General features: G+C 37.9%; 6 protein-coding genes across 6 annotated transcripts; 2 read left to right on the top strand and 4 right to left on the bottom strand.

Moving 5' to 3' along the window:
- Nucleotides 1–68: 68 nt before the first annotated feature.
- GCK72_002650 (uncharacterized protein) lies at nt 69–941 on the bottom strand (the record flags this gene model as incomplete). Its single annotated transcript, XM_053723530.1, has 5 exons — nt 69–257; nt 301–440; nt 527–659; nt 714–820; nt 869–941. The coding sequence occupies 5 exons, from the start codon at nt 939–941 to the stop codon at nt 69–71; spliced, it is 642 nt and encodes a 213-aa protein (XP_053592175.1).
- A 906-nt stretch (nt 942–1,847) lies between these two features.
- On the top strand, nt 1,848–2,449 carry GCK72_002649 (uncharacterized protein; the record flags this gene model as incomplete). Its single annotated transcript, XM_003112062.2, has 3 exons — nt 1,848–1,911; nt 1,971–2,273; nt 2,409–2,449. 3 exons carry the CDS (start codon nt 1,848–1,850, stop codon nt 2,447–2,449), a joined length of 408 nt encoding a protein of 135 aa, XP_003112110.1.
- Nucleotides 2,450–4,251: 1,802 nt separating this feature from the next.
- Nucleotides 4,252–5,158, top strand: GCK72_002648 (uncharacterized protein; the record flags this gene model as incomplete). Its single annotated transcript, XM_003112179.2, has 3 exons — nt 4,252–4,315; nt 4,622–4,720; nt 4,965–5,158. 3 exons carry the CDS (start codon nt 4,252–4,254, stop codon nt 5,156–5,158), a joined length of 357 nt encoding a protein of 118 aa, XP_003112227.1.
- On the bottom strand, nt 4,821–10,302 carry GCK72_002647 (uncharacterized protein; the record flags this gene model as incomplete). The annotated part of the gene is made up of 15 exons (XM_053723529.1): nt 4,821–4,879; nt 5,224–5,447; nt 5,530–5,706; nt 6,037–6,273; nt 6,604–6,746; nt 6,796–6,937; nt 7,048–7,340; nt 7,768–8,160; nt 8,238–8,382; nt 8,430–8,622; nt 8,670–8,790; nt 8,869–9,013; nt 9,061–9,146; nt 9,201–9,550; nt 10,164–10,302. The coding sequence occupies 15 exons, from the start codon at nt 10,300–10,302 to the stop codon at nt 4,821–4,823; spliced, it is 2,847 nt and encodes a 948-aa protein (XP_053592174.1).
- A 345-nt stretch (nt 10,303–10,647) lies between these two features.
- GCK72_002646 (uncharacterized protein) lies at nt 10,648–12,742 on the bottom strand (the record flags this gene model as incomplete). The annotated part of the gene is made up of 8 exons (XM_003112025.2): nt 10,648–10,892; nt 11,151–11,284; nt 11,331–11,563; nt 11,610–11,712; nt 11,762–11,967; nt 12,293–12,464; nt 12,516–12,625; nt 12,683–12,742. The coding sequence occupies 8 exons, from the start codon at nt 12,740–12,742 to the stop codon at nt 10,648–10,650; spliced, it is 1,263 nt and encodes a 420-aa protein (XP_003112073.2).
- A 215-nt stretch (nt 12,743–12,957) lies between these two features.
- GCK72_002645 (uncharacterized protein) lies at nt 12,958–14,434 on the bottom strand (the record flags this gene model as incomplete). The annotated part of the gene is made up of 7 exons (XM_053723528.1): nt 12,958–13,019; nt 13,181–13,344; nt 13,389–13,534; nt 13,623–13,691; nt 13,744–14,011; nt 14,057–14,238; nt 14,285–14,434. 7 exons carry the CDS (start codon nt 14,432–14,434, stop codon nt 12,958–12,960), a joined length of 1,041 nt encoding a protein of 346 aa, XP_053592173.1.
- Between the last annotated feature and the right edge of the window lie 482 nt (nt 14,435–14,916).

The following is a 14,916-nucleotide window of genomic DNA, read 5'->3' as shown; positions in this document are numbered from 1 at the left end:
TTTTTTTTTTTTGCAAAGTGAAAATGAGATTCTGAGAAAAATGAGAAAAGAACCGGGTTCATAAATAATTAATACAATATATCGCCAATTCGAAGATTTCCTTTTTGTAATTCTTCCGGAAGACTTGAATCAATCGTGGAGAAACGGACATCGACTCGGGTGATTCTGTCGGATACGGAGAGCATTTCGAATATTGAATCCCAGTGAAGATCTGACCCACGGGCGGAAAATATGGAGAGGTGGGGGAGCCAGTCGGACTGAAAATTCAAATTTCGATAGAGCGCATTTTCCAAAACTAACCTCAAATTGCACATCACACTTGGTCTCATTCATCGCCAACTCCTCTAATTTCTCTAATCCTTTCAGCAATTGATTCCAATTCTGTTCAGAAATCCACGACGAATTGAAGCTGAGATCCAAGTTTACAAGATGGGGAAGTGCTGAAAATCAACGTCAGAATGAGACATTTTCAGAGCTATACCAATAATCGCGGCCGGAAGTTGTGGATCCATGAAAGACGTCGTACTAGAAGCCACTCGAATCCCAGATAAATTCAGAGTCTTCAGGCTTTGACAACTTTTAAAAATGCTGATAATCTGGGATTCATCTCGAAAATCAACACAGATCAATTCTAACTTTTCCAGACGATTCTTTGGTTTCTGAAATTCGAAAATTTGTTTGAAAAAAAAAACACAAAGAAAATGCTAAATTACCTCAAAAATCCTTGAAAATCTCGATTTCGAAAAAGTGTTTGCAATTTTCAGACTCGAGCACTCATCAATGAGATCCTGTAGATTGGACTCATCTTCCATAGAAAGTTCTGGAAATTTGTTACCTCAATTATATACAATTTCGTAGAAAATATTACCACAAAAACTGATATCAATCTTCGAATTCTGTGGTCGTTCACATTTGTTCAAAGTTTTTGTGATTTCTGTCATTTCGTTTGAATTGAGGAAAAGGGAAGAGAGATCCAGCTGTTTTTCGGTGGAGAGCAGTTTCAGACGCTCCGTTACCTCGGCGATCGGGTCTGAAAATATAAAATTTTGATGAATTTTAAAATTTCTGAATTCTGAATTAAGAACTCAAAATTTTAGATTCGAGTATTTTGAAATTTGTATACTGAAATCTAGATAAAAGATAAATGTTTCAGAATTTAAAATTTTCGATTCAGGAACAAGGATCTCGGGATTCAGAATTGAGGATTCGCAATTCTGGATTCCAGATAAATTCTTTTTATAGTTTACATTTTTGAATGTTGACTTCAGATTCCCAGATTCTGGAATCTCAAATCTCACGATTTGGGATTTAGGCTAGAAAATGCAAAAACCTAGATTTGAGATTCTGTAATCTGAATCCCGAATTCTAGACTCCAAATGCTAGACTTCAATGTCTGGATTTTAGATTTGCCATCCTGGAGTACGATTGCGAAATTTTAAAACTTGGGCTAAGCATTATGAATTCAAGATTCAAAAGATTCTGATTTCAGGATTTAGGAATCTGAATAACTTCATTCAGGATTTTTTTTTCATTTTTTCACTTTAATCATTTTTAAATCCCATCAGTCTATCCTCATCATGCCCTTCTAATAGAGTGCAAACCGTACCCATTCCATCTCTCCTACTTCTAAGAAGTCTCCTTACCATTCATCCAGATGACATTGCAAAACTATCAGGAGGGAAAATAAAGAAGAAAGAGAAAGTACAATAGAAAAAGTATCCATCTGTATTGTTGTCTCTTCGTCTTCTATTCTTTTTTCTATATGAACTACTATTAGTAACCGGAATGAAGAGGAGAAGAAATGGTATAAAAGAAGACGCATGTCCTGAGGTATGAATTATCATTCGATGGCTTCCTACTCCTCTCTTCTTGTTCTTTCCGTTTGCACTATTGGTGCTCTCGCAGTCATGGGTAAGTGCGCTCCATTGAAACCAGAGGTAGAGCGCTCTTTCTAAATCTTCAACTTTCAGAGCACAACTCCTACTACCCAGGAGGCCACTCCACCAGCTACTATCAACCATATCAAACTCATACCTATGGATCCAAGTACTACAACACTGAGTCATATGGAAAGTACGATGAGCATGGAAACAATGGAAAAGATTCCCACTATGAGCCATCTTATTACAATCCAATCGCCTCTTACTACCACTCGTACATGCCAAAATACCAAGGAGGACACAATGATTACTACACGAAATACAACCAATACACCCCATATTACGGAGGAAATAACCATCAACAGAACTACTACGAGCAGCCAAAACATGACGGTGAGTCGTTGGAGTAGAAAGTGCGCTCTAATGGAATCTCAAGGGTATTACGGTGGAGCGCGTTTTCTTTTCACTCAACTGTAACTCTGAAGAATCCGATTCTCCTATTCTCTGAAAATCCAAATCCAATTCCAGACTACCACGGCGGAGATCATCATTTCAACATGCACAAGTAGACGCTAATTGGTTTGCTCCCTAATATACAGAATTTTTCTCTCATGAAATATTTCATTTTCTATCATTTTTCATTTTCGAATAAACATTCTCATTTCTTATTGTCCCATTCCTAAAATTAAACATCAGTTATGCCAATGTTCATCTTCCGTCAATGTATGCTTAATACATCACACATTTGCGTGTCTCATCACGAATGTGGTGTCATCGGCTATAATTAGTACGTTTCGGCCACTGAATAAGTTTGTTTCTTGGCGAAAAGAATGGACAGATATTGGCAGAGAGCCTTTCTTACTTTTCACCAATTTCGATTACTTACGGTATACGGTACCTATCAAAAAGATACATTTTTCAGATTGTAGGCTACCGTAACCTGAGAATACAACTCAAGAATCAAACAGAAAGATGCGGAATTAATTGTACCTGAAATTTTCTTCAGAATGCACTTTAAATTGTAGGAAAATATATCTTTGTAAACAGGAAATTGGAATATACAATTTCAGGAATCTTGAACTTTGTAGGAACTCGTGACTAGACCATTGCAGATACAAAAGTTTCTCTGTCCAGAAGTCTCCCACGTTGTCAGTTTCAGAAACCTGATATTCGATTTCAGATGAATATCGATCCTTCACCATCTTCAATTTTCAGAAAAATATTCATCTCTAAACCTTCGTCGAGAATACGTCATTTTCCAAGATTCCCTCAACTAATTTGCCTTCTCCTCCAGTGTGAACTCTGACATCACTGCTTCTTCTTCCACGAATCTTCAGAATCTCTATTGGGCGAAACTCGTCAATCCGTAGATCACAACTTCAGAAGAATCATAAAACCGAGAGGAAAAACAAGATCAGATCTCAAAGAGAAATTTTCAATTTTTACTCTCTTCGAGATTGGATTTCTGTACGACGGAAGCACGAGGAGCAAACAAACAATTATGTGGATTCTGGGAAACACTAATTAAGAGAAGAGGTAATTAGTAAGGGGGTGCCTGCAACCTGTAATAGAATATCACATTTTAATAGGAGCATATTTCGAGACTAAATAAGAGTTTTTGACTAGAAAAAAACCGAGTTGGAAGATGTTTTTCAGAGCAGTAGCCAGGGATGTGCCTATGGAGGCGCTTTGGGCGCTGAAAGATTTCAAAGTGGGCGAAAATGCGACGAGAGAGAGAGTGTGTCTGCGTCTCTCCATTTCGCACACTCTTTCTCGTCGCATTTTCAAATTTCGGCTGAAAATGCGAGGCGCTCAACGCCACCCAGGCACATACCTGGCAGTAGCCCAATGAGTTTCTATAATTCCAATTCAAAAAACATCTCGAAACCGAATCCACTTCTCTAGTCTTTCTAAAAAAAGGATTTTTTCTGATAGTGATCCTAAAATCGGGAATTACAGAGCCTTTTTCAGTCGATTTCTGCAGTAAGACACCTCCAGAAAACACCTACAATCCCGTCATTAATCTAAAAATAAATCTCCTCGATTGGCACTTTCTCCTCTTCTAATTTTCTTCCTCATTTTCTGGCAGCCCCATTCTTTTCCATCAATAAACTCGTACCATTATGTAATTTAGTGTATGTGAGAGAGAGAGAGAGAATGTGTCAGTCTACTGCTGTTGCTGCAAACGACTAGTATCTAGAAGAAAGCATTCAAGAAAAAAAAACGGAAGAGGGAGGGGGAAGAGACGGGAAGAAAGTGGGGCGGAGTCAACTTGTTTTTGTGAATGTTTGTGGAAAGTATAAAAGAGATGAGAAGAGATGAGAAAAGGTACATTCAATTGACACTCGATTGAGTGAAAAAGAAGAAGACAATGTACTTCCGCTTATCACTTTTTGTCCTCGCAGTGTGCGCTTCAACGGCTTTCGCCATGTTTGGTAAGTTACGGATTACTGTAGTTTTAGCAACTGAAAGAAAACTAGAAACGCTAGTCAAAAAGATACTGTGCCTCCGAATCTTGTCTGCGTCTTTTCATTTCAGTACAGTTGAAACCTTTGATACTACATTTCCAAAGAAAAAATCCAAATTTTCATCCTTGAATCTCCAAAACTTCCCAGTTTATGAATATCACTCTAATAGATTTTTGAATACAATCTCCACAAAAACTAGAAAAACGGTCAGTCAAAATAAATGAGTCACCTGCGAAATGATCTACGATATTCAAATAATTTCAATCTTTTCAGACCACGGACCGAAATATGGCGGCCATCAATTCAAGCCGGTCTATCTGAACCCATATGGTAACAAGTACGAGTCATACGGAAAGCACGATGATCACAAAGGTTAGGATTCTCCACTAGACGGCATTAGAATACTGTAGGAGTACTGTGAGTTACAGTAACCAAATCAGAAAATATGTTTTTTTTTAAATTTCGGGAATCTTTAGAGTTCTGATACTGTAATCACAACAATGAGGCTACTGTGGTTACAGTAACCACAAACTGGATCCTAAGGACCAAAGTCATGCAGAATTTCTGTATCTACAGTAACCAAAACATTACCGTACCCCAACTTTCTACTTTCCAGATTCCCACTACCAACCATCCTACTATCACGAATCTTACCAACCAAAATACGAAGGACACGATCAAAAATACGGAAACGACTACTATTCCTCCTATCAACCATCCCACCAGCCATACTACGGTAGCTCTTATTACAACGAGCAGCCAAAATACAACGACTATCACAACTCCCAACACTACTATGATAAGTACTGATTTCATGTTTTTTTGTCGAATATTGTGAGAATAAATCATTTTTTCTCGTTTTCTTGAGTACCCACTTTTCGAAATTTCCTGATAAATCTCGTGAGCCGACGGGGCGCCCAAATCGAATACAAGAGCCACTTCACGTTGATTCGGCTTGTCGGCGACTTGAGTCAAAGTGAGCTCATCGACTCCACATTTGTCTTCGTCATCTTTATTCCAGACTGCCTTTATCTTGAATTGAGAGATGGCGGGGATTCTTGAGATTACTGTAGTTTTGACTTCAGAGATCGACATTGTTCTGGAATTGTATTTATTATTGTATTTATTGAAAAAAACTACACTTTGAAATGCAAAAATGGGCGGAGCCTAACAATGATTACCGTTTCATGGGCAACTTCTCTGGCCGAATCTCATCACCACTTCCAGCCGGCAGTTGAAAGCAACATTTGACAACAATTTCTGACGAATTCAGATCAAATTGCTGCCTCGGAGATGGAACAAAACGTTGATGAACAACTGCAGGTGACGGCAGTTTTGGAGCGATCTGGACCTGGGGTCTGAAACTTTTTTTAGTGCAAAATTTTGCTTTAATACAAATTTTTGATCTGGAAAATCTGAGAGGAATGTTTTTGTTTATTTCGTTTTCCAAGATTCAATTTTAGATTCGAAAGAATAAACAGCTGAAGAAAAATGTGTCCCCTTTAGTAATTTCCAACCAAAGATCGAATCTGAATCATCCAAATAAAATTAAAGAAAATTGAGAGAAAGTCAGACAAAATTAAAACGGAATTTTAAAAAAAACACGAAATTTTAGCTCTGTTTTGACAAATTAAATATCGAAAAGAGATTTAAAATCGCGAAATAGGTTAAGCACGCAAATTTCTCACCTATCAAAGGATCTTCTGACTCCTACAACTTGAATATCATCGTCTCCTGCATAGACGGAGGGGGCGGAACGAATAGTTCCTGATGGGGACATAGATCTTCTGGGAGACATCGAATATCGTGGATTTGAAGTGAGGGAAGACGATGAGGTCTGTCGATAGATTTTTCTTGGTTGAACATATGATGAAGATGGCTGGATGTTACGTTTCTGGGGGATGTGGACAAATGGAGGTGACATTCTGGAAATTGGAGAGAGTTCACGATAGATTACGGGATGTTCTCGTTAAAATTTGTTTGGAATTGAATAAAATTAATTCACTTTTTAGTTCACTTTTCAGGTTTGATCACTTTTTAGTCTAAATTTTATCAGAAAAATGTTCAATCGAAGCCGAAAAAGTGATTAAAGTTGTAAATTTCCGCCATTTTTCGAAAAGAAAAGACTGATAAGAGATTTTTTAAAATGGAAATAAAACTTGATTACAGAAAATGCTGAACTTTTGACTACTTTATTTCACTGTCTCTACTTGAAAAAACCAACATTTCTAAATATAACTTTTCAATATGGATACCTCATATTCTCTCCACTCCGCTGCTTTCGTTTATTCAAATTTCTGGAATTTTCGTATTCACTCAAAAATTTTCGTTTTCTCGAAGCAGCCATTCCAAGAATAATTCCATCTTCGACATCATCTGGAGGCGAGTCATCGGATTCCTAAACATTCAAAAAAAACGTGTCTTTCACTCTTATCACTATTTGAAACCTGATTCAACCGATTTGATGACGTTTTGATATTGCAAACAGGAATATCCACAAGTGGACCATAATTCTGTGTGGCAGTTCTAAGATACTCCGCGAATTTCAGCGTCTCTTCGTCAGTAACTTCCTTGTCTTCAATGTGTTGTCTGAAAAATTAAAAAATTATTTAAACATTTCTATCCAACTTGAAGTTAGCATGTTTGATAACCGCGCTCCATTAAAATTTCTTGTAGTTCGGTAGAGCCCGAAAACTCACTTTAAATGGTGATAGGCCGTCCAACCAGATTTATCTCTCAAATCAACTCTCGCTTTATTATCAATCAATATCTGGGCGATTTCAATGTATCCATTCGTACACGCATCCATCAAAGGTGTCAAGTTTCCATGGTTAATTTCTTCCGGTGAGTCACATTCGAATGATTGAATACTTTTCGCATTCACATCAGCTCCAAACCGAATCAAAACCTTCACATTTCCACATTGATTGTTAGCAACAGCTTCCATGAGAGGTGTCCATCCACCGTTGTCTTTCGCGTCCACTTTGGACCCCTGAAAGAAAATAATTGATAAAAATTGTGAGGATGAGACTGACGAGTCGTTGACTCTGACGCTTTTCCAACGAATTTTTCAGACTTTTTTGGTTTATTTTTCCCCCTTATGTTTTGTTGTTTAAAGGGGGACACCGGTATTCCAAAAATTGAGATTTTTGACAGGGATCGACTCAGAATTTTGTAAAAAAGAGGGAATTCTCTTGAAGCCAGGTCCGAAAATTTGTCTAAAACGAGTTATGAGGCCTCAAAGTGTCAAAAAAGGGACTCTTGCCATGAAGATTTGCCTTATATTTCAAGGTAAAATTCTCTCGCCGTGCACGTGAAAAATGTTGAAATATAAGGCAAATCTTCACGGCAAGAGGCTCTTTTTTGAAAATAGCAAAAATCATAATTTTTGGAATACCGGTGTCCCCTTTAATCCTTACCAATGAACACAACTTTTCCACAACTCTATGATTATCCGACTTCATAGCTGCCAGATGCAGCAAAGTCTCTCCTTTACTATTAGTTTTCGTCAATTGATAATCCGTCAGCCTATCCAATTTCAACAGCTCATTCTCATCTCTACATTTCTCCAAAATGTCATCATCCGAATATTCAAAAAACAAGAAATCCGTTTCATCATCCTGGTTTCTGATCAACACTTCTGGAACTGCTTCTGCAGCATCCCTCCAAATCGTAGCTCGTTCTTCGTCATTCTTATCTGACCAGTAGTGCGCCCAGACTTCGTAGAGCTCTCGTTTAGTGTTGTTCAATGGTTCGACTGCATTTTTGAGTACATCGAATTCTCGTTCGAGTCCAGGAAAGTTGATTTTTGTCTTACAGTTGAAAATGGACACTCGGGTGTCGAGAATCTGGAATTTAATAGTTTTGTTTGCAAGCCTATAATTGTTACCTTATCCTCCGAGGCGCCGATATTTTCCAATAGTTCCAATCGTTGCTCAAAAATCTTTCTCGATTTCGAATACTCCTCAAGATCCCAATAGACCAACGCGATTGCAAGATTTGCACGAAGAACATCTTCATCATTTCTTTTGAATCTGGAAACCATTATAGTAGAAATCATCCCCAATTCTTCGCAACTTACTCCAGCATTTTCTCATAATTTTGCAGTATATTCTCCTTCAGAAACTGTCGATACTCTTTCTTCTCGGTCTCCAGCAATGTCTGATAATACTTATCGTAGAGATCTCCAATCGCTTCGTGGAGTTGACACAAAGAATATTGTTTGCTTTTTTTGTTGCTTTTGAGAATTTCAGAGTATTTTACCAGACGGTATACTGAAGAATTAGTAAGATTTGAAAGTACTATCCACTTTCGAACTCACAAATACATAATCGTTTGACTGAGTCCTGCAAGTCATCCCGTCCGAACTGCTTTTGATGCATAATGAGCGCGTGGGCCAGTGCTTTATATCCACGTTCCAGCATTTTACCAAGAACATATTGCTGAAAATAATATATCTAGAAAGTTTGTTCAGTTTCAGTGGAGCGCTTTTGTAAAATTAGTGATGTTATCATACTCACATGAGACAGCTCTGTCAAAGCCTGCGCTTTTTTTTCTTCTGGAGCGTCATCATCCATTAATTCAGCTATATCGATTCGCTGCGACACTGGAGCAACGCTACATTTGGTTCGAAGCATTTCGAATTTAGTGGATTTATCATTTGACCTGGAACAATTACTTGGAAGGAAAGCTTCGATTTCTTTCTTGCTTACTTCAAATATTGCTGAGTCTTTGCCAATAGATTCATCGCTTCCTTGGTGTTACCCAGTTGGTGTTGTAGCTGAGCTTCCAAAGTGTACTGCAATTAATTTCAGTGATAATTACCAACCAATTAACCAATTATCTCTCTAACCAAGTCAGCCATTCTCTTATGCGGCGGTCCTCCGACCTCATCTGGTTTGAACGTCTTCCCATATTTTTGCACAAAGTTTCTCGACTCCTTTGTCTTCTTAATCGCTTCTTCCAAATCTGTTCTCTCAGCTTTTCCGTTCAAAAACAGTTGTTGCAGACACCACGCCTCCACATGATACGATAACTGTTCTTGTGACTTGTTTTCGCATTCTTTTGATAGTGTCCGGAATTTCTGAATGTGTCGGAGACATTGCTCTTTATTTCCGAGATCTGCGTGAATTTCAGAGAGAGTTCGTTCGCAAAAGCTCCTTTCGTATTGTAGTTTTCCGTATTGCAAGGCGATTTTTGATCCTGGAAAGTAATCGATTTTTAGAGATATTTGAAGTGATAACTCTTTTCGAAGGAATTTGAGCCTATGCAAAGTTGAAAAAAACATGTCTCGTCTTCTACTTTTTTTCTTTCCTTCTTTTTCTGTTAGTTCAAACTTCCTTCACAGCTTCAGCTATATTTCGTTTCCAATTTTGACCAATCCTGTGATGGCTCCAGTCCTCTTCGCCCAGCGATTTTCATCATAAGAAACGGAAATTCCACTGTGAAGTCTCGAGAAGAGTGTGAATCGATTTGTTTGAAAAATATCAATTGTGCTTGTGCCTACTATCTAATGTTCAATTGCTATCAGGAAGCATATTTCAATACGAAACTGGCCAGATGTGCACCGGAAATATTTTCAGATTTTCCGTGAGGAGAGCAGTTACAGCATGACATTTTCTCAAATAATGAGCAGTACCTCGATGAAATTCCCATTGAAATCGAGGACTTCTGCCACGTTAAAATACGAATTAGAGGATCGAGGAGAAGGCAGTGAAATTTGTGTACGAAGCAGAAAGGCCTCGGGAAAGAGGAAGAGATCAATTTGATTGTTTTTGATATTTGAATAAAGTTGAATTCATCCTTTCTAATTTACCTTCTTCTAACACTTCGATCGCTTTATCCGAATCCCCTGCTCTATGCAACTCCTGCCCTGCTTCGTTTAATTTATCGACGGCATCTTTGAAGTTTCCAGCATGTAGCAGCTTTCTCGCTTCTTTCTCTTTTCTGTTCATTTACTTCCTGAACACAAAACGATGTTAGATTTTAAGAAAGGAGTTAGAACTGAAAATATGGAAACTGAATTCACACACCACACGACACCAAACCAAACATACAAAAAACATAATCGAAATTTTCAGGATTTTTTTGTTTTTATCCACAATAATCTCAATAAATACTCTGCCGAAAAATAGATTTCTAAAAGGAAAGAAAGAAAAGAAAAATCACAGGAAACAATTCTGATGGCTAGAAAGGAAAGGAATTGAGAGAAAAAGGAAAGAAAACAATATAAATTAGTAGAAAGAGAACAGGGACAGAAATTACAGAAAAATGGGAATTCGATAGGAAATGAAGACGTTCTATTGATTGAGAAGATCCCACGCATCATCATCCCATCCTTTCTCTTTTTCCTGTTTCTTTGGTGCAGGTGCTGCTGCTCGCGTAGGCGCTGGTTTTGGTTTGTTGAATGAAGATTCGAATTGAGCAATGGTGGATGAGGAGGTGTCATCTTCCTCTAGGGCTTCAGCGACAACTTTCTTGGGTGCAGGTTTGGGACTTCTATCTTTCTTCTTTCGGGTTTCCACGGGTTCCGTTGGTTTTAATTCTGAAAATAGAATTTGTCTTGAATTTGCTTAGATATTCCGATTTATCAATGAAAATTCTAACGTCTTTGGGATGAGTGTATATAAAACTTATTACTTTCCGGAGGTTTCGTAACCGAGACGTTTCAAAACCAGACGTTATAAACTGAGCAAAGTTGTTTTAATTTAATTTTATATTTTTGGTTTCGGTGTGTCCCGGACCTGTTTGTTTGACATTTAAATCCGAGAAAAAACATTTTTTCTCACAAAGCTGAACGAACCTTCACTACCAAAATGATTAGCTCCTTCCGTGGTTCCACGTGGCAAATTTGACTGCTTCAGCCAATCATTGAACTCATTTTGAGACGATGAACCAGACATTCCACCGCCGCCACCACCGAAATCTTCGTATCCACTGGAAGAAAGAACTACTTGAATAAGTCATTCTGAACGCTACTCACGTTTTAGAAAGAATACCCGAAAAAGCGTTGAGCGACGGCGATTTAACAAATTGTGATAAACCATCCCAAGACTTGGTTCCAACTTCAGATGCCTTGCTAGCGACTCCACCGAAAATTGAGTTGTTTTGTGAAACATTCTCACTCAATTGAGACGCTTTTTGTTGAGCTTGAATTCCAGCTTCTTTAGCCATCGCAGCAGCCTGAGAAGCTCCTTTTGATAGCATTGACCAACCCTGAATTTTGAAATGAATTATTTGTGATCAGTTTTTGGAGGGCTACCATTGAAAGACCAGACATCGCTCCAGCTAACAAATCATCTCCGTTATTCTGTTGTTGATTGGGGACATATCCAGTATTTCCGAACCCTTGATATTTGCTACTTCTGAAATCGCAATTTTTAATTATTGGATTAAAAAATTAAGTGAACTCACGCATCCTGAGTAGAATAAGATCCATCTCCACCTGACTGGGAATAACTGGAATTTCCTCCATAATAAGACCCGAGAGACGAGTTTCCAGACGACTTGCTGGTTCCAGAGTTGGTTCGAGCCCCCATTCCACCGAGAGTTGGTGGCACATAATTGTTAGCTGGAGAGGTTGATTGAGACCATTCACGACCTTCAGCTTCGCAAGCGACCTGGAAAATGAAGAAATGGGCATAAAAATCACTAATTTCTCCTCTGTTATGACATTTTTTCAAATTCAGTGGTTAATAAACTACTTGCCAAGGCCCGGCCCGGCCCATGCCTTGGAACATGTTTGAAGGCCCGGCTAACCAATTTTTTTTCAAATTATTTCTGAATGTTTTCAATTTTTCATCGAAAATGAAAACATTTATGATTATTTTTCAGAATTTCTTCTTTGTCTGAATGATAGGCGAAAATTTGACTTTTTCGCGAAAAAATTTGAAATTTGAACTTTGGCGGCAAGTTTTTTTTCCTTTTCTTCAATTTTTCACTAACTTTATCCCTAAACAACGCAGCTGCCTTCGAATTGTACTTCTCCTGAATCGTCCATTTCTCCTTATAATCCGGCTGAGACTGAAGGAATTCAGCGAATTTCCGATTGCCTCCGGCCTTCATTTTCGCCAGTTCAATGTCCTTCCACTTGTCCATCGTCACTGATCGCACGAAACTGAATGGAATATTTAAGTTTTTGAAAAAACATTTTTATGATAACAAAAACCTCAAATGAACACCCAAACTGCGATGAACTCCAGAGCATTCGAGGCAAATCCAAATTCCATAAGAAACGGAAACCCATTGCGGATTGTTGGCCTCACATTCGAAGCAAAACTGGAAATTTCACATTTTCAGAACTTTTCATGTTCCAGATTCAATTTTAAAACTTACATTATTGTCATCGAGAGGTCGCAGCTCTTTGAGAGTTCGTCGTGTTCTTGGGCTGGCCATCTGTAACTTTTTGTATGGGTATTGTTTGAATAAAAACGGGGAAAAGTAGAGTTTGAGAGTGAAACTTGCGGAGAAACAATGCAAAAACAGTAATGAAACACCAAAAAATGATGTTTGAATCATGAAAATTTATGAAAGAGAAAGAGAAAACAAAATTAGATGATACATGCAGTATATAAATCGAGAACAAATACAAAAACAGTTTTAAAAGTAGCTCAGTCGTCTTGTTCCATAAAATTGCTCCGATTATTGATTGATTTTCGTTGTGCGAGATAGCCTGAAAACAGCAGAAAGTACACGTGGCAAAATCGAAATGGAATAGTGAATAGGAAGGCGCGAAAACGTGCGGGAAGAGAGATAGCAGAGAAGAGAGTGAGAGAGTGTTAGAGAACGAGAGGGAGCAGAGAAATGAAGAAGAAGTAAGAAGGGAGAACAGACCGGGTTGAGAAGAGATTCGACGCATATCTCGCACTTTTTGTCGATCCAATCCAACGACACTTCGCCGATGTTGAGATGATGGTGGAGCTGTTCGAGAAGAGGAATTCGGATATAAATGGGATAGATTTACATTCCCTAAAGGAAGAGATGTCTCTCTTTTGGACCTGGAATGAGGAAATTTGAAGGTGAAAACGACATGTGAACATACATATCATGCGTTCCAAAAGAATTCGATTTATTGGCTCTCCAATTATCTAATGACATGCTTGTTTTATCCATAATGGTTTGATTGACAGCTGTTTGATTGGCCATTGAGTGAGTTGTGGCGTCCAGGTTTCGAGTTGGAGTGAACATCTGGAATGTGTCAATAGAATTTGTAAATTGCTGATTTTTCCAGCTTTTAAAAACTAAAAAATTCTTTTACGTTGTCTCCATAACTCACATTATTAAAAGCAACACTGAACGCGGAGCTATTCGAAAGATTGGCTCCTCTTACAGACTGACCGCTACTCTGTAACTAACACGTTTGTATAAAAACTCCGAAATAAAACCAATTCTCTAACCATAGTATTGAACATCAAATCATCATTAAACGCAGGTTCAGATCCAGTCGACGGCACATTTCCATTTTCGAAAAATGTATGAAAATTCGATGAATTTAGAGAAGGAGCCGGCGAAATAACAAGTGGAGACACCAAATCGAAAGTGGAATTCGGCGTGGAATTCACAACGGACGGTGCGATTCCAGGTTCTTGTGATTCTTCAGGCATGAAAGAAAACTGGGTCGGGTTGGAAGTGTGGTGTTGAGAGTGGATGGAAGTGGAGAGATTTCTGGAAAAAATTAAATATTACTAATTTTTTAAATTGAAAATATACTTCAATTTTTCCTGTAACTCTTCCATTTCTCTCTGAACTTTTTGTTTTTCCTCTTCACTCGCTTGCAATTTTCTCTCCGCTGTCTGAATCCAGGCGTTTGCTTCTGCCAATTTCTTCTTCTGTGCTTCAAATTCTTGTCCTTTTTTCCGAAAATATGATTCCATTTGTCGCTTCTTTTCTTTCTGAAATCAAGAATTTAAATTTTATTGATCAATCGAAAAATCTTACTTCTTTTATCAAATGTTTGAGAAGATGGACACGCATATTTCCTTGAAATTCGAATTTTCGTTGTAACCGAGTAAGTCTTTCGGTGATCGCCTTGACGGGATCGGCGAAGTACGCTTTGACTCCTGGACTCATTTTTCCATCTAACGGCATCAATTTTATTTTTTTGTTGCATAATGGACATGTTGTGCTATCTAAAGAAAACCTTCGGTGGTTTTTAGCAACTTTGTGTGTTGTCATACCTAATTTTGCGCATTTATTGCAGAAAATGTGAAAGCAAGAAGATAAAATATATCCTTCTTTGGGGTTTCGTTGAAAACAGTGATTGCAATGAATAAAATCCATTGTGTTGAAATTCGAAAATCATCAGCGACATTTGATAGAAACCGTAGTTTTCTTGACCGTGACGAGACCCCAATGGTAAAAATTAGATGTGTGCCTTTAAGGTTAGAATACAACAAATTATTGTAATTAATGAAATGAAATCATAAAAATGCTTCGAAAATGTTTATTATGCAGTTTAGAAGTAATTATAAAACACTCTCATTAGATTTTGTAATTTTCAACATACAGAATAGACCCGTAAGTTAGATTTTTAGCAAGACTCAATAAAAATGACACCGAAAACCGAAATT

This window comes from Caenorhabditis remanei, chromosome I (genome assembly GCF_010183535.1).
Source record: "Caenorhabditis remanei strain PX506 chromosome I, whole genome shotgun sequence".
In the NCBI taxonomy this organism is placed as follows: Eukaryota; Metazoa; Nematoda; class Chromadorea; order Rhabditida; family Rhabditidae; genus Caenorhabditis; species Caenorhabditis remanei.
This window is presented reverse-complemented; position numbering and strand designations above follow the sequence as displayed.